Source organism: Leptonychotes weddellii, chromosome 7 (assembly GCF_054177405.1).
Source record: "Leptonychotes weddellii isolate Sample4059 chromosome 7, ASM5417740v2, whole genome shotgun sequence".
Classification (NCBI taxonomy): Eukaryota; Metazoa; Chordata; class Mammalia; order Carnivora; family Phocidae; genus Leptonychotes; species Leptonychotes weddellii.
In genome coordinates this window covers 98,559,624-98,585,636 of record NC_138375.1, presented here as the reverse complement: position 1 = coordinate 98,585,636, position 26,013 = coordinate 98,559,624, and the positions used below count along the sequence as shown (strand labels likewise).

Here is a 26,013-nt window from a genome sequence, read left to right as displayed (position 1 = left end):
ACAAATGTACAACAAATGCAGACATAAATCTTCATTTCTCTTGGGTATATACCAAGAGGTAGAATTTTTGAGACGTTTGATTAACATTTTGAGACACTGACAGACTTTTCCAAAGTAGCTACACCACCAGCAGTGCATGAGAATTCCAGTTTTTCCACATCTTCACCAATATCTATTATTATATCTTTTTGACTATAGCCATATTAGTGGTTTTGATTTCCTTTTCTCTAATGGCTAATGATGTTAGGCATCTTTTCATATGTTTATTGACTATCTTTGTAGAACTGTATATTTAAATTCTTTGCCCTTTTTTTTTTATAAACTTTTTTTTTTTTTAGAACAGTTTTAGGTTTACACTAAATTGAGAAGAAGGTACAGAGATTTCCAATATACTCCCTGCCCCCACACATGCACAGTCTCCTCCATTACCACCATCACTTACTGTAATGGTACATTTTTTCACTAAGATTGAACCTACTTTGACACATCACAATCAGTGCTTCATTTCCTTAAGGGTTCACTTTCAGTGTTGTGCGTTCAGTGGGTTTGGACAAACGTATAATGACATATATCCATCATTATAGATTATTTTCACTGCCTTAGAAATCTGTGATCTGCCTAATTATCGCTCCTCCCACCCACCTGATCTTTTCATTGTATCCAGTTTTGGCTTTTCCAGAGTGTTAGTTGAAGTCACACAGTATGTAGCCTTCTTAGATTGGCTTCCTGCACTTAATAATAATATATTTTAGTTTCCTCCATGTCTTTTCATGGCTTGATAATTTCTTTTTAGCACTGAATAATATTCTCTTGTCCGGATGTACCGTAGTTTATTTGTTCACCTACTGAAGGATATCTTGGTTGCATCTAAGTTTTGGCAGTTACGAATAAAGCTGTATGAACGTGTGCAGGTTTTTGTGGACATAGTTTTCAACTCATTTGGGTAAATACCAAAAAGTACAATTGCTGCATTGTATAGTAAGAGTATATTTACTTTTTAAGAAACCATCATATTGTCTTCCAAGGATATTTTGAATCCTTCCAACAATGTCTGAGAGTTCTGTTGCTCCACATCCTCGCTGGCATTTGGTATTGTCTGTGTTCTGGGTTTTGGTATTCTAATAGGTGTGTAGTGCTATCTCGTTGTTGTTTTAATTTGCATTTCCCAGATGATGTATGATGTGTATCTGATTGTTTTAATTTTCATTTCTTGATGGCGTATGATATATATCTCATTGTTTCAGTTTGCATTTCCCAGGTGACATATGATGAGCATCTTTTCATATGCTTATTTGCCATCTGTGTATCTTCTTTGGTGAGGTGTCTGGTAAGGTCTTTGGCCCATTTGTAAATTGGATTTTTTTTTTAATTTCAAGAACTCTTTGTATATTTTGGATAATAGTCCTTTATCAGTTGTGTCTTTTCAAAGTATTTTCTCCCAGTTTCTGGCTTTTCTTCATATTCTTTTGATACTGACTTTTGCAGAGCAAAAGTTCTTAATTTTAATGAAGTCCAGCTTACCAGTTATTTCTTTCATGGATTATGTCTTTGGTGTTGAATCTAGAAAGGCATCACCGTACCCTGGAAAACCTATCTAGGCTTTCTCTTATGTTATCTTCTGGGCATTTGATAGTTTTGTGTTTTATAATTAAGTCTGTGATCCACTTTGAGTTAATTTTTGTGACGTGTGTAAGATCTGTCTGGATTAATTTTTTTGAATGTGGATGTTCAGTTGTTCCAGCGCCACTGGTTGAAGAGACTCTTTGCTCGATTGTATTGCCTTTACTTCTTTGTTAAGAAGCAAAGGGGTCTTGGTTAAGACCCCTTCAGGGTTGTCTAATCTGTTGCATTGATCTATTTGTCTGTTTTTGCCAGTACCACACTGTCTTGATTACTGTAGCTTTATTGTAAACCTTGAAGTTGGGTGGTGTCACCATTTTACCATTTATTTCTCCTCTGGTTCTTTTAAACTGGAAGTCAAGTCTGGAGTCTTGATTAGATTTTTTTTTTTTAAGATTTTATTTATTTATTTGACAGAGAGAGCATAAGCAGGGGGAATGGCAGACCAAGGGAGAGGGAGAAGCAGGCTCCCTGCTGAGCAGAGAGCCTGCCCCAGAGAGTCTGACGCAGGGCTTGATCCCAGGAGCTTGGGATCATGACCTGAGTTGAAGACAGACACTTAACCGACTGAGCCACCCAGGCGTCCCCTAGAATCTTGGTTAGATTAAGGTGGATTCCGTATTTTAGAGGTGAGGTTGTATATTTCTTATTATATCACATGGGGAGGCACTTAAGGTCGAGATGTACAGCTGTTGTTGATACTAAGTTTGTACTGTTGGTTGAGCTGGTGACTGACAGATATCAGCATTTTATTTTATTTTTTTTTAAAGATTTTATTTATTTATTCATGAGAGACAGACTGAGAGAGAGAGAGAGAGAGAGGCAGAGGGAGAAGCAGACTTCCTGCGGAGCAGGGAGCCCCATGTGGGACTCGATCCCAGCACTCTGGGATCATGACCTGAGCTGAAGGCAGACGCTTAACCATCTGAGCCACCCAGGCGCCCCAGATATCAGCATTTTAAAGGTCTGTTTGTTTCTTCACTGCATTTAGCAAGTAATCTATTTGAACACACTGGGAATATTCTGTTCCTAAAAGTTGTTCTTTCACTTAATGGTTTTAGTATCCCTTATTGATCATGCCTGAATAAGTTATTTCACTGGGGGAACCTTTTTTGATTTTGAAATTTTTTTTGTTCCATTTTTACCATACACCTTTTTTTCCCTAAGTCATTTCACTCACCACTCTAATATTTAATAGTGGTGTGGAGTTATTGTTTGTGTGGCATGTTTTAAAACGAAGGACAAATATAATGTAGTAGAAAGTCATCATGGCTGAAATTAAAGTCATTGAAGGCCTGAGAAGTCTGTCTGTTGGTGACAGGCAGGGGTGCTGAGTTTTCCCTTGTCTACTTGTTTGTTTTTATGAAAATTAGTAAGTTTCCAGCTATAGGCACGTCTGTATATCTTTGGACTTTGGATTTTTCCAGAATTTGGAAAGTAACTTCCAGAAATGAGCCTAAAAAGTCCAGTTATGGAGTATGAGTATTTTTAGGCTCTTGGTCACTTACTTCTGGGTTGCTTAGACCTTAATAGTATTAAAGACTACAATAACTCCAGTAATAAATTGAACTGACTGAATTGTAAAATAGTGAGGTGAAGGGCCTGTCCTTTTAATTTGCACCTTCTCCTTATTCTTTTTTTTTTTTTTTTAAAGATTTTACTTATTTATTCATAAGAGAGAGAGAGGCAGAGGGAGAAGCAGGCTCCCTGCTGAGCAGGGAGCCCGATGTGGGACTCGATCCCAGGACCCTGGGATCATGACCTGAGCCGAAAGCAGACGCTTAACCATCTGAGCCACCCAGGCGCCCTTCTCCTTATTATTCTTAGAGAAAAAAGAACATACATTTAGATTTTGAATAATTCTCTTCTGTAGTTTAGTTCAGAACTAATAAAATACAAGCATTTTCACCTCTTGCCTATGCATTTGAAGTTATGCACATTAATGAAAATCAGAGCAACCTCAATGTGTACATTATTAATTAGGAAACCTAGGTATTCATTCTTCTAACAAGGTAGAGGATTTTTCTCACTACGCACAGACATCTGTACAGCGGGGACGCACCTGCGCTTCTTCTGGGAGAGACTTGCTTCCCTGGCCTTCAGGCTTATCTGGTGACGGTTTCTGTGAAGATCCTTTCAAGATCTTTGAGAAATACCTTTAGCTCTTCCCATGAGTTAGTCAGTGTCTGTCTCTTCCTTACCGTCCACCACTGCCCTCCCTCCCCTTCTTCTTCTCCCTTTGTCATTCTCTGTTACTCTCAGATCTTGAGGTTTTCTTGGAGACAAGCTATGTATCTGCTTCATTACCAAGTGAAAATAACAGTAGCAACCCTATTAAATTTCAGCATGCTCATTCCAAAAAAGGGTATTGAGGGTTGCTGGGTGTAGCACCCTCCAAACTGACTACCAGTAGTTAGTAGTCTTGTATCTTTTATCCAAATGAAGTTTATTTCTACATTCTTACATTTGAATGACTCAGTACATTTCTCCCTGTTCTTCAGTTCTTCATTGCCATTGCTGTCCTTCCAGAAGAATTCTACAGTTGAGTACTGTATGAATATTTACTCCATAGAAAGCATGATCCTTTTAGATAATAATGGATTCAGGAGTCTTTTTGACTGTTTCTCCAAGAACCTATCATGTGAGAACACGGTGTGTTTGTAGGTGTTGGGGAAGTCGGGTGGTGTGGTGAGGCCCTTTTCTATTCTAATACAGAGAGCTTGTGTCCCAGAGATTTGGTTATCAGGCCTCCCTCTGCCATGTCCTAGTTTGCTACCTGACCCTGGACAACTCTGTTGATAGCTGTAAGTTCTTCCTCTTATAAAACAGTGATATTATTCCACATTCTGGATTTGCTTTTATAGTCTTGTTATGGCATCTTTAAAAAATTTAATAGGCTCTAGCAATGTAGTATTTTAAATAATCTATTATAGGTCTGTCATTCCTGAATCGTTATTTTTGATGATGCATTTAATCTGCAATTTAGGAACTGATTGCCCTTTAAAGTTTCCTTTATAAGTTAATTAGCACTTAGTAATCTTTCCAGTAGAAGGTCTAAATGGTGGTTTCTTTCTCTGACCTAAAAGCCTTTTACTCATTAGATGAACCACTCATGGTATTGTTTCTGTGGAGGAAATACACTCTGGATTCCAACCAGTATTCTAAAATCTTACTTTTTACAGTTTGTTTTAATGATTAGAATAGTTCTCTGCTTCCAGCTTCATTATCTCCCAGAATTTGGGTAGAGAAAGGGACCTTTCTGGTTCTTACCATCCTAACAACGATCATAGTGCTTGGCACAAAATTGCTTCTCCAGAAATATATGAACAAAGAGCTCACTCTTTGTCCCAGGCTGGATGGGCTTTTTGGAAACAAGGTTCAAAAGCGGGGGGCGGAGGGACAGGGTATATGCTTCTATGGAGGACCTGGATGGAGCAAGATACTGGAGGGAGGTAGAGATGGAAGCTCTCGCAGCTTCCATTAGAACAGGTGAATGGTGAGTGTAAAGCAAAGCATAAACGATACAAATATATGGACTTAAGGATTGCCTTGCTGAGAAAGTCCAGACAAGTGTGAAGATATGTGTGTATGTGAGTGCTCTGCACAATTTTTGCTGTAGTTAAAAATTTCTCTGGAGGTTGACAATAATCAGTGATCTTATTTTTCAAGTAGTAGCTCCTAAAATGTTAAAACCAATAGGTGAAAGAACATCTGTGGGGGAACAGAATATTCCCAATGTGTCCAAGTGTCACCCATAGATAATTTGCTAAATGCAGTGAAGAAATAAACAGACCTTTAAAAGGAAGAGATCTGTCAGTCACCAGTTCAACCACGGACATGGCCTTTTTCTTTTTTCTTGAAGGGTAGGGTTGAGTGGGGATGAATTCTGGTAGAACCTTTTGTCTATTATGTTCACATGTTCATATATTCACATGTTCTTCCACTGGCTTTTTTGGTACACGTATAAAAGTCAAGACCCTTTTTTTCTCCTAGAAGGTCATACATGATCTGTTCCTGCCTACTTCTTCAACCTCATCTGGTTCCATTTTCCCTTTTTCTCATTAAGTGTCAATTATACTGGCCTTCTTAAGTTTGTTTCTAATCCTGAGGCCTTGTTTTCCATTATTTTCCCTGTCTGTCTGGAGCTCTGTTTTCAGATCTTTGCATGCCTGGGTCTCTTGTCTTTCATGTCTTTTGTAAATGTCATTTAAGAGAAACCCTTCCTGAATAACCAGTGGAAACTTGCAGTTGATGTTTAACATGATTGTATTTTCTTCATATTACTACCTCTGTTTTTTTTCTTGCCCTTTTTTTTAAAACAGAAATCACTTCTACTAGAATGTAAGTGTCATGAAGCCAGGGAAACTGCTTTGTTCGCTGCTTTTATTTTTTTTATTTTTTTTATTTATTTATTTGAGACAGAGAGAATGAGAGACAGAGAGCATGAGAGGGAGGAGGGTCAGAGGGAGAAGCAGACTCCCTGCCGAGCAGGGAGCCCGATGCGGGACTCGATCCCGGGACTCCAGGATCATGACCTGAGCCGAAGGCAGTCGCTTAACCAACTGAGCCACCCAGGCGCCCCAGTTTTCAGTTTTAGATACAACTACAATCACAAAGCTAATTCTCAGTCACTTCTGCACTGAGGTTTATTTTCTGTCTACTTTTAGCTTTTAATTTTAATCTTATATACTTCATATAAGTGTATTGTGAACAATTAGACATACTTGGGTAAGTATACAGTTGTGTACTGTTTTGGGGGTGATTAGGAACAATGCTAGAGAATTCAGTAAATTGCTAAATGAACTTTTGGAATGGCCTCAGATGACCTGGTATAGGATTAGATGATACAACTCTTAAGATCCTTTCTAACTTAGGGCTTCTATTTTTATATTATATTTTGTATTTGTTGACTTAGTCCATTTTTTCCCCCACAGTATTTCTTGACTATACGTTTGTCTTTTAACTTATAGACACATATTTTTGGTGGCATATAAGATGATGTTCTGAGGCATTTAGCAATGAGTCAAAGAACTTTTTCATTTTTCTTCTTTTGATCTTAACTAGGGATATAGTGGTTAATTCTTTTATAACACTTATTAATCTCCTTAAGACAGAAGGCATTGTGCTTAGTCTTAGGCACATGGTGATACTCAATCAGAATTAAGTAGCTTTGGGTTTTGTGTGTGGGTTTCTTGTTTGTTCTCCGTTTACTATTACCTTCTATTTATGGGACAATGAAGGCAGTTTCCATCAGAGTTAAGTAGCTTTGGGTTTTGTGTGTGAGTTTCTTGTTTGTTCTCCGTTTACTATTACCTTCTATTTATGGGACAATGAAGGCAGTTTCCATCAGAAATAAATTGATTTGGGAATGCCTGTGTGGCTCAGTCAGTTAAACGTCTGCCTTCAGCTCAGGTCATGATCCCAGGGTTCTGGGATCAAGTCCGCATCCAGCTCCTTGCTCAGCAGGGAGCCTGCTTCTCCCTCTGCCTGTTCCTCCCCCTGCTTGTGTTCTCTTTCTCTCTCTGACAAATAAATAAAAATCTTAAGGGCACCTGGGTGGCTCAGTTGGTTAAGTGACTGCCTTCAGCTCAGGTCACGATCCCGGGGTCCTGGGATCAAGTCCCGCGTCAGGCTCCCGGCTCAGCAGGGAACTCTGCTTCTCCCTCTGATCCTCTCCCCTCTTATGCTGTTTCTCTCTCTCTCTCTCAAATAAATAAAATCTTTAAAATAAAAAAAAAAAACTTAAAAAAAATGATAAATTGATTTAAGCAAAAGCGATTTGAATTACTGGAATTTTAGAGTATCGGTGATAACATAGTAAAAATAGAAATCCAGCAGAAACGTGAAGAGTAGGTGAATGATTGAAGTAAGGGAGTAATTCAGAACATTGACGCTTTTTCTCTGTGTTACTATTAGTTTTTTATGTATGTTTATTCAAGTATGTTAACGTATCGTTACCAGGTTTCCATGGATCTCAATAGTGCCAGCACTGTTGTTCTTCAGGTCTTAACACAGGCCACCAGTCAGGATACCGCTGTGTTAAAACCAGCAGAGGAGCAGTTGAAACAGTGGGAGACACAGCCAGGTTTCTATTCAGTGTTGCTGGTAAGTTGTTCTAAAATAGTTTACTATTATTTTTAATAAAATGAGACACTGTTATTTTAATTGTTCTAAGAATCTACTTGTATTGGTGGTTTACTTTAGTGAAGCTGATCTAAATGTCATTGCCACTGCCATTTATTAATTCAGGGCGTGACTCTTGAGGGTGTTGAAATGTTTGTTGATTGTTGAATAAAAAAGTGAGCAGGGTATTGGTTGTTTCTGCTCAGAAGGCAGCACTATGCTGATACTCTGTTTTAGCATGTTAATGCTGACCTCAGGACTGTACGTAGTACACTTTCCTGTTTTGTCTTCATTCTTGCCCCAGTTAATTTATGTTGTCAGAGTTGTTCAGGTCTCCCCATGCAGCATCAGTTTGGTCTACCTTGCTCACTGTGTTACTTCAAAGCATGGTTTTCTTTGCCCCTTCTAAAAATTTCGTTTTCTTGACACATTGGTCTTTTCCTGGGTGAAAATGGAAAAGAGTATGGTAATTAACAGTATATGCTTTAACTAAACTTTACTAGGAGTTCAAAGCTTTTGGTTAATCAAAATTATTTTCTCGATGCCAGAATAAAAGAATGTCTTTTTGTATTGAGGGTCTTTCTGATTTTTTTTTTTCCCCTGACAATTTTAGAATTCTGGTTAACGTTTGAGATTTGCTTTTGGCAAGGGCAGTGAGCTACCAGTTGGATCACAAACTGATTGAGTTTTGGTACTGGGTTGCAAATGCAAAGTAAACTGTTCACTGTATCTTGTAAAAATAGAAAATTGTGGAAGTTGACAGACGTGTTTTTTTACTTCATGGCTAAAATATTTGAGTTATTTGGTAAACTTAAGAAGATGCTGGTCATGTCTAGAGTCATACTTGATATTCTGAACATAACATGCAGTTTGGGTATTTGGCTTCGTAGAAAAAAGGTAAAAAAACCAGATTGAATAAAAAAATTTTTTTTCTTTAAAACATTGATTTTTAAAGATAAAGAAAATATTCTGTCCTTATTTGGATAATCCCAGTATCATGTTTGTAAAATTTGGGTGCAGTATAAATCTTTAGAATATTTCTGAGTCTCCTTATTTTTCGTATGCTTTTTTAAATGAACATGCTGTATAATTAGCCTTGTGTTTTTTTTAGGCCAAAATATAAAACATTTTGGTGTTTCTTACTTTGGTTACTCCTAGACCTTAAAAAAACCAATAGTCTTTTAACTATTGACTTTTTGTGCATTGTATGAATTATTAATAATATTAAGTGCCTAAGCCTTTTGTTTTTATATTTATTAACTCTGCTTTTCTTCTTAGAGGGGTAGTAAAATTGCTTTAGATGGAGTAGATTGTATTTATAATAGATGGAAAATGTTAAGTTAAAGGCAGGAATTTTTAATTTTTTCCTCAACTCACTGTCTTGGCACTTTTAATCTGTTGTAGCCTTAGCTGTTCTTTTTAGTTTGGAGGTCCTGAATTTGTACATTTGATCCTCAGATTTGTGTTCCAGTCCTATTGTTCAAAATACTTAAGGAATATTTCTACTTGGATTTACACCTGCAGCTTGACTTTCCTTGGTTACCCAAGTGCAGCTGACACAGGCTAATATCCACCATCTTTCCATAGTATTCCCACATTACCTCCATTCATTTGTTCATTTGCTCCATGGATATTTATGACAAAGTCTGTTGTGGAAGGTAGACATGTTAAGTGTTAAAATCGAATGTGATTAATATGGTGGGAGAAGACCATTCTTTGCAAAGATAACCCAAAAGAAGGTCTCCGACTTCGTTGTCAGGGGTGTTAAGGAGTAAGTGGGCATTACACAACTATCCTTGTAATCTTTTTTTTTTTGTGTATGTACATGATTTTCTAAAAATGGAATTATACATACCTGTTTTTAGATAGTTTACATGCAGTGTTTTTTTTATAGTAAGGAATATATATCTACATCATTGTTTTGATTTTGAGGTTTTCTCACACAAGGTTGTGTTTAAGAGGTCACCTCTGGGGATTTGAGTTGTTTTTGGTCTGAGGTGTAGTGCAGTTTCAGTCAATTAACATATTCCTGTGTTTGCTATGTACCCACTATTTTAGGTACATTTTTTATAAGGAAATAAAATACTTTAATTCTGTTTTGGTCATGTTTTAAATTACAGTGTTAATATTTGTTTTATTTTTATTTCCAATTACAAATATGTTATAAATTTTTGATAATGTTAATAAATTTTTGGTAAAAATGTGTAAAGGTCACAGAACAATTGTAATTTTCACCTTGATGATTAAGATCTTGTTGCATGTTTAGCTTGCACAGTCATTTTTATGATCTCCCACTGCTCTGCAAAACAAGGACTGCCTGTATTTGGGTTAATGTTCTGCTGCCATACTTATTTGTAAGCATAATTGTTTTGATAAGGAGGATACTTTGAAATAGTTTATTTCATAGCATGTGCTAAGAATCCAGGGGTTTTGACTCCTTAGAATCTTTGAATGTATGCTTTGGCGGGTCTATTTTTTTTTTTTTAATTGAGAAGGTGTTTATTTCAGTGTTTTGTACGTGTGTAGGTTGTGATACATGATTAGGTTTGTTTCTGAGTTTAATTTTTTATTTGGAAAATTTTCAAACATACCTACAGGTAGACTAATTTAATGAGTCCCAGATATTTATTACTCAGCTTAAAAAATTAACATACTTCTACCAGGTATGCTTTCTCATATGAATTGTAGAGCTATAGATACTTAGAATATATAATCTCTGTAGTGATAAAATTTAAGTGAAGCATATAAAGTATTATCTGTACTTTAATATCGGTATAGTAATTTAACTTATGACATGTTCATTTTAATACTGTGTTTTTTATTTACAGAATATTTTCACAAACCACACTCTGGATATAAATGTAAGGTGGCTTGCTGTGCTGTATTTTAAGAATGGAATTGATCGTTACTGGAGACGTGTAGCGCCTCAGTAAGTTCCGTCACTCTTCCTTTCCCAATGTAATCCTTTCTAGATTCAGGGAGGTATAAGAACGTTCCTATTAATCTTTATTCTTTACATGGCAGGATGCATTTGTGCTTATTTCAGCACACATACTAAAATTGGAAGTGCAGGGAAGGTTAGCACGGTCCCTTTGGAGGGTGACATTCATGTTCGTGAAGCATGTGATACTTAAAAGAAAAATGTGTTAACTACTGAAGAAGTAAAGTGTTTTGCATAAGTCATTGTTCATATTATTGCTTTTCTCCATGAGTTTTTTTATTTGGGGAGGGATATTGGGGATTTCTTGTTGTCCTCTGCTTTTGAGGATATCTAATATTATGGATACAAAACAAATGCTGAGTGAATGAGTCATGTTGAAAGAAGTCTTTTTTTTTTTTTTTAAGAGAAATATGAGGTTAGTTAGGAATTTGGAAAAAAGTCATTGAGAAGGAAATCCCAGGTCCTTTCTGAGCCAGCTGGATATTAATTTCCAAGTCTTCTGCATAATTTCCTTTGTGGGTGGGAATGGGGTAGTAGACATTTGTAATCTCATCAGATTCGGTTGTAATTGCTCCGTAGATGGTTAAACGAACAGATTTCTCTTAATAGTTAATGACATGTTATATGATTGATGGAAATGCAATGTAGACATGACTCTGGAATTTGTTTGATAGAATATAGTGAACTTTGCCAAAAAAGTAACATGGTCTTTGTTCTCCAGTAGATGGCACTGTAGCTCTTTATGTTCTTATATTCGTAAGTCCTTTAAAAACCATAAATCTGTCAGAGGACTTCAAGGTGCATATAAAATATGCCCTTGAATAATATCAGAAGCAACTAGAATATTTTAAGGCTGCACTTAGGATACTGTAATGTAAAGCAAACCCTTTGTCTTATTTTAGAATTCATAAGTATTTAGTGATGAGCAATTGTGTGACTGAGTTCCTGGAACCATCACAGCAGTGCATACTTCTCTCCTGCTGTGTCCAGTTACATTTTAGATGGCTTCCAAAGTGCAGGGAGCAAAGATTAGTTACAGAATTCATTTAAATATAGCACACTTAAAACATCTGCTTGTTTGTGTTCTTGTCTAAGTTTCATCTTATGTAGTTCATGCCCCACCACTGTTTTCATAGAATGAGGATTAATTTAAGCTTATATATTATTACTATATACAGTGCAACTTTAACTGGGTCCTAATTAATTAGATACTCTACAGTTTCTGCTTGGAGTGTAATCTGAATTCATCTAATGATAGTATGTGCATGAAATTAAAGGTGCAGTGTTAACTTTTCTCTAGGTTAATAGCTTGTTTCTTTAACATGTACATATTTTTTTGCGTATTCACTATCTTGGTAGCTAATCATTGTATTATATTCTCTTATTGGTAGCTAATCATTGTATTATATTCTCTTAGTTAAAATTATGAAAACTCTTGAACCTGGCTTCCTGACATAGAAGAAAACTTGAATTTCAAGCTTGAAGCAAAAGATTTTGGTAGAAAACATGATTTCACGGGTACGGCACAGTTATAAAAGGATTTAAGAGATCCTTTCTCATGGGAAAGCACAGACTTGCCTTAGGCATTCATTCTTTTCACCTGAATGTTAATCTTGTTTGCTCATTTGTTTACTCGCTGTTAAGGTTTAAAGAAACTTTTACGGAAGTGTAATATATAACATAACTGAAAAAGTGCACAAATGGTGGGTAGAGTTAGAATGTTGGTAATGTGGCCACATCCGTGTAACTACCCCATGGAACTAGGTGGAACATGACTGGCGCCCTAGAAGCCTCCCACCTGCCCCTCACAGTCACCTATCCACCCTCTCTCCAGCAGCATTTGAACATCTCTCACTATTTTGATTAGTTTTTACCTGTTTCTGAACGTCATATAAATGGAAGTCTTATAGTATATGTTGTTTTTGTGTCTGACTTTTATTCAGGATTACACCTGTGAGATTTATCCATGTAGTTGCATGAGAAGCTCACTCTTAGCTACGAGTAAGACCTTCCATTTTAGGACCATCACGTATCTATTTGTTCTGTTGATGGGCATTAAGGTTGTTCCTAGCTTTTGGCTATTAAAAATAATGCTTCTTTGAAAACTCTTTTGTGTATCATATTGCACATAAGTGTGCATTTTATTGTCATGGATGGCCGGGTGTATATTCAGCTTTAGTAGATACTATCACTTGGTTTTCAAAGTGTTAGTATTTGCAGCATATCAGTGTTGGCTTTTTGCTTCACATTCTTATAGCACGCTTGGTCTGATCTGTCATTTTGGTAGCTTTCCCATTTTTCTGATGAACTATGAGTACCTTTTTCATATACTTATTAGTCATTTGGATGTCCTGTTTTATGAAGGGCCTGCCATTTGTACATAAAAAAATGGGTTATCTTATTGATTTGTGGGATTTTGTATGTATTTTGGACATAGGTCCTTTGTTGAAACTATGTACTGAAAATATTTCCTCCTGCTTTGTCATGTGCCCGTCAGTTTCTTATGTTTTTAGATGAAGAGAAATTCTTAATTTTAATGAGGTTCAATTTAGCTAGTTTTATATTTAATTCTTTTGGGGCCCATTTACAAAAATTTTGCTCCTTCCAAGATTATGAAAATAATCTCGGTTTTCTGCTAGAAGCTTTGTGTTATGTTTCACATCTGTCTGGAAGTGATTTCTGGTAAGGGGTGTATGCGAAGGAGGCCAAGCAGCCATCACTCTTGCCCTGTCTCATTTCTGTGGTTCCCGTGTCAGGGATCAGGACTTGCACCTGGAACGGTCTGTGTTTGGATTCTCTCTTTTGTCCTCTGGCCTGTCTTTGCTTTAGTTGTTATACTTCCGAAGGCTTGATGTACTCCCTATTACTTTTTTGGATTTAATTTGCAGTGTTCTAGGTTTTTGAAGTGGAAGCATAGATAATTGATTTTTACTTCTTATATATGCATTTAAAACATTAGGGCTTTTCTTGTAATCTTAGCTTTAATTCAGTTTTGTTACCATTCAGTTAAAAAATATTTTAAAATTCTTCCTGTGATTTCTTTTTAGACCCATGGGTTAATTAGAAGTATATTGCTTAATTTCTGGCATGTGGGGCTTTTTAGTTATTTTTTTTGTTACTGATTTCATTCTTTGAAATGTACTGTCTTGTTTAGTTATCTCAGCATTTGGTACTTTGGTAAATGTTTTATGTGCCCTTGAGAGGAATGTGTGTTTTGCTGTTGTGGATTGTAATGTTTGATATAGGTCAGTTACGTCATATTTATCACTTAACGCTATTCACGTCTTCTCTATCCTTACTGATTTTGTTGCCACCTTTTTCATCATTTTCTGAGAGAGGTAGGTTAATCTCCAGGTATAATTATGGACTTGGCTATTTGTTCTTTACATTCTGTTTTTGCTCTCCGTATATTGAGGCTATACTACTCAGGTCATATAAGTTAAGGGTCATTATGTTTTTGTGGAATTGACCTTGTCCTCATTATGAAATGTTCCTCTTTATTTCTAGTAATGTGTTTAGGCTTCCAGTTTAGTTTGTCTGATTTTAATACAGACACATCAGCCATCTTATGGCTGCATGGTATATCTTGTTCTGCTTTTTTCTTTAAGTGTTTCTTTGTTTTTCTATTTAAAATATCCCTTGTATAAGCAGCAAGTAGTTGGGTTTTGTTTTTTATCCAATTTGATAAATGTTGTCTTTTAATTTTAGTATTATGTTGATTTACATTTGTTGTAATTAGAGATAAAGTTGGGGTTAAAGCCATCATCCCCTAGTTGTTTATCATTTGATTTCCTCCCCCCTTTTTCTTTCCCTCCTTTGGATTATTCAGGAAATTTTTTGTTACTCAGTTTTCCCCCCCAGGGTTATTAAGACACTTTATTACCCAAGTGATTTTTCTAGAGCTTATAATATGCATCCTTGACTTATTAGAGCCTAGCCTTATATTAGTAGTTTACTTTTTCTAGGTAACATAAGAACCTTACAATACTTTGACTCCATTTATGCCTTCCTGTCTTTTCTTTTTGTTGTGGTTGAATACTTTACAACATACTATTTTGTATTATTTTGCCAGTAGTATCCCTTTTTTTAAAAAAAAATTAATTCCAGTATAGTTAAAATATAGTGTTACATTACTTTCAGGTGTATAATACAGTGATTCAGCATTTCTGTACATTACTCAGTGCTCATCATGATAAGTGTACTCTTAATCCCCTTCATCTTAATCATATCACCCATTCCCCCAACCTTCTCTCCTCTAGTAACCACCAGTTTGTTCTCTATAGTTAAGACTGTTCCTTGGTTTGTCTCTCTTGTTCTGTTTTGTTTCTTAAATTACACATATGAGTGAAATCATCTGGTATTTGTCTTTCTCAGACTGGCTAATTTGGCTAAGCATTATACTCTCTGGATTCATCCATGTTGTTGTAAACGTCAAGATTTCATTCTTTTTTATGGCTGAGTAGTATCTGGTGTGTGTGTGTGTGTGTTTTCCACATATTTATCCAGTGTGTGTGTGTGTGTGTGTGTGTGTGTGTTTTCCACATATTTATCCAGTCATCTATCAGTAGACACTTGGGCTGCTTCTATGGCTATTATAAATAATGCTGCAGTAAACATAGGAGTGCAAATAACTTTTTGAATTAGTGTCTTTGTAGTCTTTGTGTAAAGAGCCAGTGGCAGAATTATTGCATCATATGGTAATTCTGTATTTAATTTTTTGTAGAAACACCATTCTGTTTTCTATAGTGTCTGCACCAGTTTGCATTCCCATCAACAGTGCACAAGGGTTCCTTTTTGTCCACATTCTGGCCAACACTTGTTTCCTGTGTTCTTGATTTTAACCATTCTGACACGTATGAGAGGTGAAATCTCATTGTGGTTTTCATTTGCATTTTTCTGATGATTAGGGATATTGAGCATCTTTTCGTGTGTCTATTGGCCATCTGTGTGTTTTCTTTGGAGAAATGTCTTTTTGTGTCTTCTGCCCATGTTTTGATTGGATTATTTGTTTTTTTTAATGTGTTGAGTTGTGTAAGTTCTTTATAGATTTTGAATACTAACCCTTTATCGGATATATCATTTCCAAATATCTTCTCCCATTCAGAAAGTTGTCTTTTAGTTTTATTAATTGTTTCCTTCATTCTGCAGGAGCTTTTTGTTTTCTTGTAGTCCCAGTAGTATTTGTTTTTGTTTACCTTTCCTCAGGAGGAACATCTAGAAAAATTTTGCTATGCCCAGTGTCAGAGAAATTACTTCCTCTGCTCTATTGTGGGATTTTTACGGTTTCAGGTCTCACATTTAGGTCTTTTAGCCATTTTGAGTTTATTTTTGGGATGGTGTAAGAAAGTGGTCCAGTTTCATTCTTTTGCATGTAGCTGTCCAGTTTTCCCAGCACCATTTGTTGAAGACGCTTTTTCCCATTGCACATTCCTGCCTCCTTTGTCAAAGATTAATTGACCATATAATTGTGGGTTTCTTTCTGGGCTCTTTTCTATTCCATGTGTCTATTGATCTATGTGTCTCTTTTTGTGCCATTACCATACCGGTTTGATTATTACAGTTTTGTAGTGTATCTTGAAACCAGGGATTGTGATACCTCCAGTTTTGTCCTTTTTCACATATTGCTTAGGCTACTTAGAATCTTTTGTGGCTCAGAACAGATTTTAGGATTATTTGTTCTAGGTCTGTGAAAAAATGCTGTTGGTATTTTGATAGGGATTGCATTCAGTCTGTAGATTGCTTTGTTGCTTTGGGTAGTATGGACATTTTGAGAAAATTCTCCCAATCCATGAGCATGGGATATCTTTCCATTTCTTTGTGTCCTCTTCAATTTCTTTCGTAAGTGTTTTATAGTTTTCATAGTACAGGTCTTTCATCTCCTTGGCTAAGTTTATTCCTAGGTATTTTATTATTTTGGTGCAGTTGTAAATGGGATTTTTAAAATTTCTCTTTCTACTACTCATTATTAGTTTATAGAAATAGACCAGATTTCTGTATATTGATTTTGTATCCTGCGACTTTACAGAAATTTTTTATGAGTTCTAGTAGTTTTTTGGTGGAGTCTTTAGAGTTTTCTATGTATAGTATCATGTCATCTGCACATAGTGAAAGTTTTACTTCCTTACCAATTTGCAGGTCTTTTCTTTTTCTTGTCTGATTGTTATGGCTGGGTCTTCCAGTACTGTGTTGAATAAAATTGGTGAGAATGGACATCCTTATCTCGTTCCTGATCTTAGGGGAAAAGCTTTCAGTTTTTCACCATTGAAGATGATATTAGCTGTGGGTTTTTCATAGAAGGCCTTTATTATGTTGAGATATGTTCTCCCTGAACCTATTTTGTTGAGGGATTTTATCATGAATGAATGTTGTGCTTTGACATATGCTTCTGCATTTCCTGAAAGGATCATATGGTCTTTATCTTTCTCTTATGTCATGTATCATGTTGCTTGATTTTTTTTTTTAAAGATTTTATTTATTTGACAGAGAGAGACACAGCGAGAGAGGGAACACAAGCAGGGAGTGGGAGAGGGAGAAGCAGGCTTCCCGCGGAGCAGGGAGCCCCACATGGGGCTCGATCCCAGGACCTTGGGATTATGACCTGAGCCGAAGGCAAACACCCAACGACTGAGCCACCCAGGTGCACCATGTTGCTTAATTTGTAAATACTGAAGCACCCTTGAATCTCAGGAATAGATCCCACTTGAATTTGGCAAATGAATTTTTAATGTATGGTTGGATTTGGTTTGCTAATATTCTGTTGAGGCTTTTGCATCTATGTTCACCAGAGATTTTGGCCTGTAGTTCTCTTTTTTTGTAGTGTCTTTATTTGGTTTTGGTATTAGGGTAATGCTGGCCTCATAGAATGAATTTGGAAGCTTCCCTCCTCCATTTTTTGGAATAGTTTGAGAAGAATGGGTATTAATCTTTGCTGTGTTGATAGAATTCACCTATGACGCCATCTGATACTAGACTTTTGCTTGTAGGGAGTTTTTTAATTACTGATTCAGTTTCATTCCTGACAATCAGTCTTTAAAAAATTTTGTTATTTCTTCCTGATTCAGTTTTGGGAAGTATATTTCTAGGAATTTATACATTTTTTTCTAAGTTGTCCATTTTGTTGGCATTTAATTTTTCATAATATTCTCTTTTAATATTTTGTATTTCTGTGGTGTTGGTTATTCTCGTTCACTTCTGATTTTGAGTCCTCTGTCTTTCTTTTTTTTTTTTTCCTGGCTAGAGGTTTATCAGTTTTGTTGATCTTTTCAAAGAATGCACTCCTGACTTCATTGATGTGTTCTATTTTTTTTTTAGTTTCTATTTCATTTATTTCTGCTCCAATCTTTATTATTTCCTTCCTTCTACTCATTGGGGTTTTTTGTTTGTTTGTTTTCTAGCTCTTTTAGATGTAAGGTTAGGTTGCTTATTTGAGACTTTTCTGGCTTCTTGGAAGTAGGCCTGTGTGACTATAAACTTCCCTCCTAGAACAGCTTTTGCTGCATCCCAGAGATTTTGGACCATTGTGTTTTCATTTTCATGTCTGTGTATTTTTTTATTTCCTCTTTAATTTCTTGGTTGACCCATTCATTGTTTAGTAGTATGTTATTTAACTTCCCTGTTATTTGTGTTCTTTCTAGATTTCTTCTTGTGATTGATTTCTAGTTCCATAGCATTGTGCTCAGAAAGGATGCCTGGTATGACTTCAGTATTTTTTAATTTGTTGAGCTTCTTTTGTGGCCTCGTAGGTGATCTGTTCTGAAGATCATGTTGCATGTGCACTTGAAAAGAATGTGTATTCTGCTGCTTTAGGATGGAATGTTCAGAATATATCTGTTAAGTCTATTTGGTCCCATGTCTCATATAGAGTCACTGTTGCCTTGTTGATTTTCTGTTTGGATGATCTGTCCATTGATGTAATTGGAGTGTTAAAGTCCCTTACTGTTAATTGTATTACTGTCAGTTACTTCCTTTGTGTTAGTTATTAGCTGCTTTAAGTATTTGGGTGCTCCCATGTTGGGGGCATAAATATTTACAGTTGTTAAATCTTTTTATTTTTTTAATTTTGTTTATTTATTTGAGAGAGAGAGCATGAGAGTGAGAGAGAGAGAGCCTGAGAGAGAAAGCATGAGCTGGGGGTGGGTGGCAGAGGAAGAGGGAGAGAGAGAAGCAGACTCCCTGCTGAGCAGGGAGCCCAGTGCAGGGCTCGATCCGAGGACCCCTATACGATGACCTGGGCTGGACGCAGACATTTAACTGACTGAGCCACCCAAGCCCCCCTTGTTATATCTTCTTGTTGGATTGTTCACTTTATGATTGTAAAGTGTCCTTTGTCTCTTATTACAGGGTTTGTTTTAGAGTCTTTCTTGTCTGATACAAATATTGCTACCCCAGCTTTCTTTTGACAACCGTTTGCATGATAAATGCTTTTCCATCCCTTTACTTTCAAGTATGTTTTCAGGTCTGAAATGAGTCTCTGGAAGGCAGCATGTAGATGGGTCTTACTTTTTTATCCATTCTGTCACCCCATGTCTTTCGATTATGGAATGTGTAGTCCATTTGCATTTAAAGTAATTATTGATAGGTATGTACTTATTGCCATTTTGTTACTTGTTTTATAGTTGTTTTTGTAGTTCTTCTCTGTTCCTTTCTTTTGCTTTTTTCTCTCATGGTTTGCTGGCTTTCTTTAGTGATAATACTTGTTTTCTTTCTCTTTATTTTATGCATGTGTATTACCATTTTATGATTTGTGGTTACCATTAGATTTATATATGATATCTTTTGCATATAGCAGTCTATCTTAAGTTGATGGTTGCTAAAGTTTGAACCCATTCTTGATTTACTACTCTGCTCTCTAGGTTTTAGGTATTTGGTGTCATGTTACATCCTTTTATTTTGTGAGTCCTTTGACTGATATTTATAGATATACTTAATTTTACTGCTTTTTTCTGTCGTACTTTTACTCCTACTTACAGTCTTTCTTTTTTACTCAGAGTCCCTTTTAACATTTCTTGTAGGGCTGATTTAGTGGTCATGAGTTCCTTAGTCTGGGAAACTCTTTATCTGTCCTATTCTGAGTGACAGCCTTACTGGATAGAGTGTTCTTGGTTGCAGTTTTTTTTTTCCTTTCAGCATTTTGAATATATCCTGCCACTTTCTCTGGCCTGCAGAGTTTCTGCTGGAAAATCCCGATTATAGCCTTGTGGGGTTTTCCCTTGTACGTAATTGTTTTCTTTTTTCTTGCTGATTTTACACATCTCTCATCACTGCTTTTTGCCATTTCAATTAGCATTTGTCTTGATGTGGACCTTTTTGGGTCGTTTCTTCTGGGAGCCTGCTGTGCCTCCTGGATCTGGATATCTGTTTCCCTAGATTTGGGAAGTTTTCAGCTATTACTTCTTCAAATACATTTTCTGCCCCCTTTTCTCTCTCTTCTCTTTCTGGGATTCCTATAATGTGAGTGTTACTATGCTTGCTGGTGTCAATGAATTCCCTTAGTCATTTTCATTTTAAAATTTTTTCCTTCTCTCCTGTTCACCTTGATTGCTTTTCATTACTCTTCTCCAGGTTGCTGATCCATTCTTCTGCTTCCTCTAGTCTACTATTTATTCCATCTAGTGAATTTTTACTTTAATTTATTGAGTTCTTCATCTCTGCTTGGTTCTTTTTTATGTTCTCTATCTCCTTGTTAAGAGTCTCACTGAAGTCCTCCACTCTTATCAAGTCCATTGAGTAGCTGTGATCATTACTTTAAGCTATCAGGCATATTACTTATCTCCATTTTGTTTAGCTCTCTTGCTGTGATTTTGCCCTGTTTTTTCAGTTGGGACACATTCCTCTGTCTCCTCATTTTGTCTAACTCTCTGTGTCTCTTTCTGTGTGTTAGGAAAGTCAGCCACCCCTCCTGCTTTTGAAAATAGTGGCCTTTTGAAGAAGAGATTCTGTATTGCCCTTTAGTACAATTTCTTGTTCACCAGAACCTGGCGCCTCAGTGGTGTCTCCGATGTGTGTTGCATACACTCTCCTGTTGTGACTGAGCTGTGTTTGCCTTCAGTTCAGTCACCTGCAGTGGTTTTATTTGCATGTTGTGGACAGGGTTTGGTATCTTTGTATTTAGTGGGCCAATATGGGGCTGCCTTGGGCTTGAGTTGAGGTAGACCAGGCATTTGTCAGAGATTTGGTAGCACCAAACTTCAGGATGCTCTTCCTGGGTTTCCTCTGAGAAGCTTTTGTTGCTGGGTGGGGCCCACAATCAGCAGATGTCTGCCCCCAATCTAGTGCTGCGCTACATTCAGACTGGTGTGTGTGGTTATCTTCTCCACTACTTGGGGGAGGAGTCTCTTTGTTCTAGTTCTGTGAAAAATGTTGTTGGGATTTTGATGAGAAGTGCATTCAGTGTGTAGATTGCTTTGGGTAGTATAGACATTTTAAGAATATTTATTCTTCCAGTCCATGAGCATGGAATGTCTTTCTGTTTCTTTGTGTCATCTTGAGTTTCTTTCATCAATGTTTCGTAGTTTTCAAAGTACCAGTCTTTCATCTCTTTGGTTAAGTTTATTCCTAGCTATCTTATTATTTGGGAAGCAGTTGTACATGAGATTGTTTTCTTTTTTTTTAAAGATTTTATTTATTTATTTGAGACAGAGAATGAGATAGAGCATGAGAGGGTCAGAGGGAGAAGCAGACTCCCCGCCGAGCAGGGAGCCCGATGCGGGACTCGATCCAGGGACTCCAGGATCATGACCTGAGCCGAAGGCAGTCGCTTAACCAACTGAGCCACCCAGGTGCCCTGAGATTGTTTTCTTAATTTCTCTTTCTGCTGCTTCATTCTTGGTGTATAGAAATGCAACAGATTTCTGTACGTTGATTTTGTATCCTGCGATCTTACTGAATTCATTTATCGCTTCTAGTAGTTTTTTGGATGAGGCTTTTGGGTTTTCTGTATATATTATGTCATCTGCAAAGAGTGAAAGTTTTACCTTTTCTTTACCAATTTGGAAGTCTTTTATATCTTTTTTTTTCTTCTGATTGTTCTAGGTAGGACTTCCAGTACTGTGTTGAAAAAAAGTGGTGAGAGTGGACATCTATGTCTTGTTTCTGACTTTAGAGGAAAAACTGTTAATTTTTCCCCATTAACAATGATGTTAGTTGTGGGTTTTTCATAGATGATCCTTATTTTGTTGAGGTATGTTCTCTCTCAATCTGTTTTGTTGAGGGTTTTTGGCATGAATGGATGTTGTACTTTGTCACCTGGTTTTCCTGCATCTTTTGAAATGATGGAAGGGTTCTTATCCTTTCTCCTAGTGATGTGATGTATTACATTGATTGATCTGCGCATATGGAACCACTCTGGCAACCCAGGGATAAATCCTACTTGATAGTGGTGAATGTTTTTCTTAATGTATTGTTGAATTTGGTTTATTGAAATTTTTTGCATCCATGTTCATCAGGGATATTGGCCTGTAGTTCTGTTTTTTTGTAGTGTCTTTATCTGGTTTTGTTACCAAACAAATTCTGGCCTCATAGAATGAATTTGGAAGTGTTCTTCCTTTTCTTTCTTTTAGAATAGTTTGAGAAGAATAGGTGTTAACTCTTCTTTAAATCTTTGGTAGAATTTGCCTATGAAACCACCTGGTCCTGGTCTTTGTTGGGAGTTTTTTTTATTGCTGACTCAATTTCTTTGCTGGTTATTGGTCTGTTCAAATTTTGTATTTCCTCCTTTTCAGTTTTGGTACTTTATATATTTCTAGGAATTTATCTATTTCTTCTATGTTGTCCAATTTTGGGGCATCTAACTTTTAATATATTCTCTTATAATTGTGTTTCTGTGGGTTGATTGTTACTGCTCTTCTCTCATTTGTGATTTTCTTTATTTGAGTCCTTTTCTCTCTTGATAAGTCTGGCTAGAGGCTTATCAATTTTATTAATTGTTTTCAAAGAACCAGCTCCTGGTTTCATTGATCTGTTCTATTGCTTTTTTTTTTTTTTTCTTTTTTTTAAGATTTTATTTATGTGTCAGAGAGAGTGAGTGCGCACAAGCTGGGGGAGCGGCAGGCAGAGCAGGCAGAGGGAAAAGCAGGCTCCCTGCTGAGCAAGGAGCCCGATGCAGGACTCAATCCCAGGACCCTAGCTAGGATCATGACCTGAGCTGAAGGCGGACATTTAACTGACTGAGCCACCCAGGCATCCCTTTTTTTTTCTTTTTTAGTTTCTGTATCAGTTATTTCTGCTCTAATCTTTATCATTTCCTTTTTACTGCTGGTTTTGTTTTGCTTGTTCTTTTTCTCGTTCTTTTAGGTTTAAGGTCAAGTTGTTTATCTGAGATTTTTCTTGCTTCTTGAGGTAGGTTTGAATTGCTATAAATTTCACTCTTAAAACCACTTTTGCTGTATCCCAGAGGTTTTGGACCAATGTGTTTTCTTTTCTTTTTTTTTTTTAAAGATTTTTATTCATTTATTTGAGAGAGAGAGAATGAGAGACAGAGAGCATGAGAGGGAGGAGGGTCAGAGGGAGAAGCAGACTCCCTGCCGAGCAGGGAGCCCGATGCGGGACTCGATCCCAGGGCTCCAGGATCATGACCTGAGCCGAAGGCAGTTGCTTAACCAACTGAGCCACCCAGGCGCCCCAATGTGTTTTCTTTATTTCATTTGTTTCCACGTACTTCTTTATTTCTTCTTTTATTTCCTGGTTGAGCCATTCACTGTTTAGTAGCATGTTATTTAACCTCCATGTATTTGTGGTCCTTCCAGAATTTTTCTTGTGATTGACTTCTAGTTTCATATCATTATGTTCAAATAATATGTGTGCTATGATTGCAATCTTCATGTATTTGTTGAGGTTTGTTTTGTGGACCAATATGTGATCTATTCTGGAGAATGTCCTGTGTGCACTTGAAAAGAATGTGTATTCTCAGGGCACCTGGGTGGCTCAGTCGTTAAACATCTGCCTTCGGCTCAGGTCATGATCCCAGGGTCCTGGGATCGAGCCCCATGTCGGGCTCCCTGCCTCCGCAGGAAGCCTGCTTCTCCCCCTCCCACTCCCCCTGCTTGTGTTCCCTCTCTCGCTGTCCCTCTCTCTGTCAAATAAATAAATAAAATCTTTAAAAACAAACAACCTCCCTTAAAAAAAAAAGGGTCTATTCTCTTGTTTTAAAGATCATTTATTTATTTGAGAGAGAGAGCACAAGCAGGGGGAGGGGCAAAGGGAGAGGGAGAAGCAGGCTCCTTGCTGAGCAGGGAGCCTGATGCAGGGCTGGATCCCAGGCCTCTGGGATCATGACTTGGGCCGATGGCAGACGCTTGAACAACTGAGCCATCCAGGCGCCCCATATTCTGTTTTAGGATAGAATGTTCTGAAGATGTCTGTTAAATCCCTCTTTTCCAGTGTGTCATTCAGAGTCATTTCCTTGCTGATGTTCTGTTAAGATGATATATCCATAGATCTAAGTGGGATATTAAATTCCCTTACTATTGTATTATCTATTAGTTCCTTTATGTTTGTTATTAACTGTTTTGTGTTTTTTTTAAGATTTTATTTATTTATTTGACAGAGAGAGAATGAGAGAGAGCACATGAGAGTGGGGAGGGTCAGAGGGAGAAGCAGACTCCCTGCCGAGCAGGGAGCCCGATGTGGGACTCGATCCCGGGACTCCAGGATCATGACCTGAGCCGAAGGCAGTCGCTTAACCAACTGAGCCACCCAGGCGCCCTTGTTATTAACTGTTTTATGTATTTAGGTGCTTGTATGTTGGGTGCATAAATATTTGCGATAGTTATATCTCTTGTTTGATTGTTCCCTTTATTATTATATAGTGTCCCTCTTTGTCTCTTGGTTCATTTTTTGTTTTTAAGTTTATTTTTTCTGATATAAATATTGCTACTCTGGCTTTCTTTTGACATTCATTTGTATGATAGATATTTCTCCATCCCCTCACTTTCAATGGTGGGAGTCCGTTTGGAGTAGTTCTGGGCCCATTTGGGGCTGCTTGCCCACTGCTAGGCTTGTAGCACTGCTTTGGATGGGCTTTAGCCAAGTGCATATTGGAGGGGCAGGTACTCAGGAGAATACCAGGGTGGGGCATGCTCTTAGCAGGTTAGGTGGGGAATGTTGGTGCTGACTGGTTCCAGCATTTGTCTCCTTATCTAGGCTGGGGTTGGGAGGGGAATGGTGCCTGCCAGCTCTTTTGTTTTCATAGAAGTCTCCCAAAGTTCCCTGCCTCTCCATCACAGGCTTTGTGATGAGTAAACAAAAATCTCTTTCCCAGGCACTATAGATGTTTTTCAAACTGCTGCTTCTGTGCTGTATCTCAGCAGGGCTATTTGTTGTGCTTTCTCTTTAAGGGCAGGGACTCCCACCTTCCCAGCTTTCCCAGGGCCTAGCCCACTGATTTGTAATGTTCCTGGTGATAAGCTCCACTGGTCATTAGGCCTCATTGGTTTTCAAAGCCAAGAGTTATGGGGACTGATCCTCCCTGTGTGTGTCCCCCATGCCTGGGGTTTGCTCCTCTTCCCTCTCTGCACCGGTCTCATCCCTCCCTCCCTTGGACAGTCTTGCAGGTCCGTTTTGCTCCTAACCATCTCTTTTCCCTTCCTACTCTCTTGAGTATTGCCTGTTCTCTACATTTAGTTGTGGAATCTGTTCTGCCAGTCTTCAGGTTGTGTCCTGTGTTACTTACCCAGATGTGGGTATTACATAGTTGTGTGCATGGGAAGGTAAGCTTAGGATCCTCCTCCTCTGCTATCTTCCCCTGAAAAGCCAGCAGTAGTATTTCTTTTTTTTTTTTTTTTTTAAGATTTTATTTATTTATTTGACAGAGACACGGCGAGAGAGGGAACACAAGCGGGGGGCAGTGGGAGAGGGAGAAGCAGGCTTCCCGCCGAGCAGGGAGCCTGATGCGAGCAGGGGGCTCAATGCGGGGCTCAATCCCAGGACCCCAGGATCATGACCTGAGCCGAAGGCAGACGCTTAACGACTGAGCCACCCAGGTGCCCCAGCAGTAGTATTTCTTTAAATTTATCTTCCTAGAGTTCCTCATTTCTTTCATTGGTATTGGGCTTCCATCTGGATCCATTTGTCTTCTGCCAAAGAATTGCCTTTAGTACAATTTAGAACACCCTTGAAACTAGAAGTCCATTTTTTCTTTCCCTTTCTCTCTCTTTTTCTACCTTTTTTTTTTTTTAAAGTAAGTTCTACACCCATTGTGGGGCTTGAACTCATGACCCAGAGATGAAGAATCAGATGTTCTACTCACCGAGCCAGCCAGGTGCTCCTAGAAGTCTATTTTTTCCTCATATTTTAGTCTGGAGATTTTCCACTGACATTTCTTCAAGTTCATT

General features: G+C 37.5%; 1 protein-coding gene across 1 annotated transcript in view; it reads left to right on the top strand.

The window, feature by feature from the left end:
• The window catches only part of IPO11 (importin 11), a 184,589-nt gene that overhangs the window by 10,056 nt on the left and 148,520 nt on the right, over positions 1–26,013 (top strand). Inside the window, exons 2-3 of the mRNA XM_081825596.1 lie at positions 7,582–7,725; positions 10,572–10,672. Of these exons, the coding sequence (XP_081681722.1) occupies positions 7,588–7,725; positions 10,572–10,672 (239 nt within the window). The 5' untranslated portion in view covers positions 7,582–7,587. The remainder of the gene's footprint in view (positions 1–7,581; positions 7,726–10,571; positions 10,673–26,013) is intronic.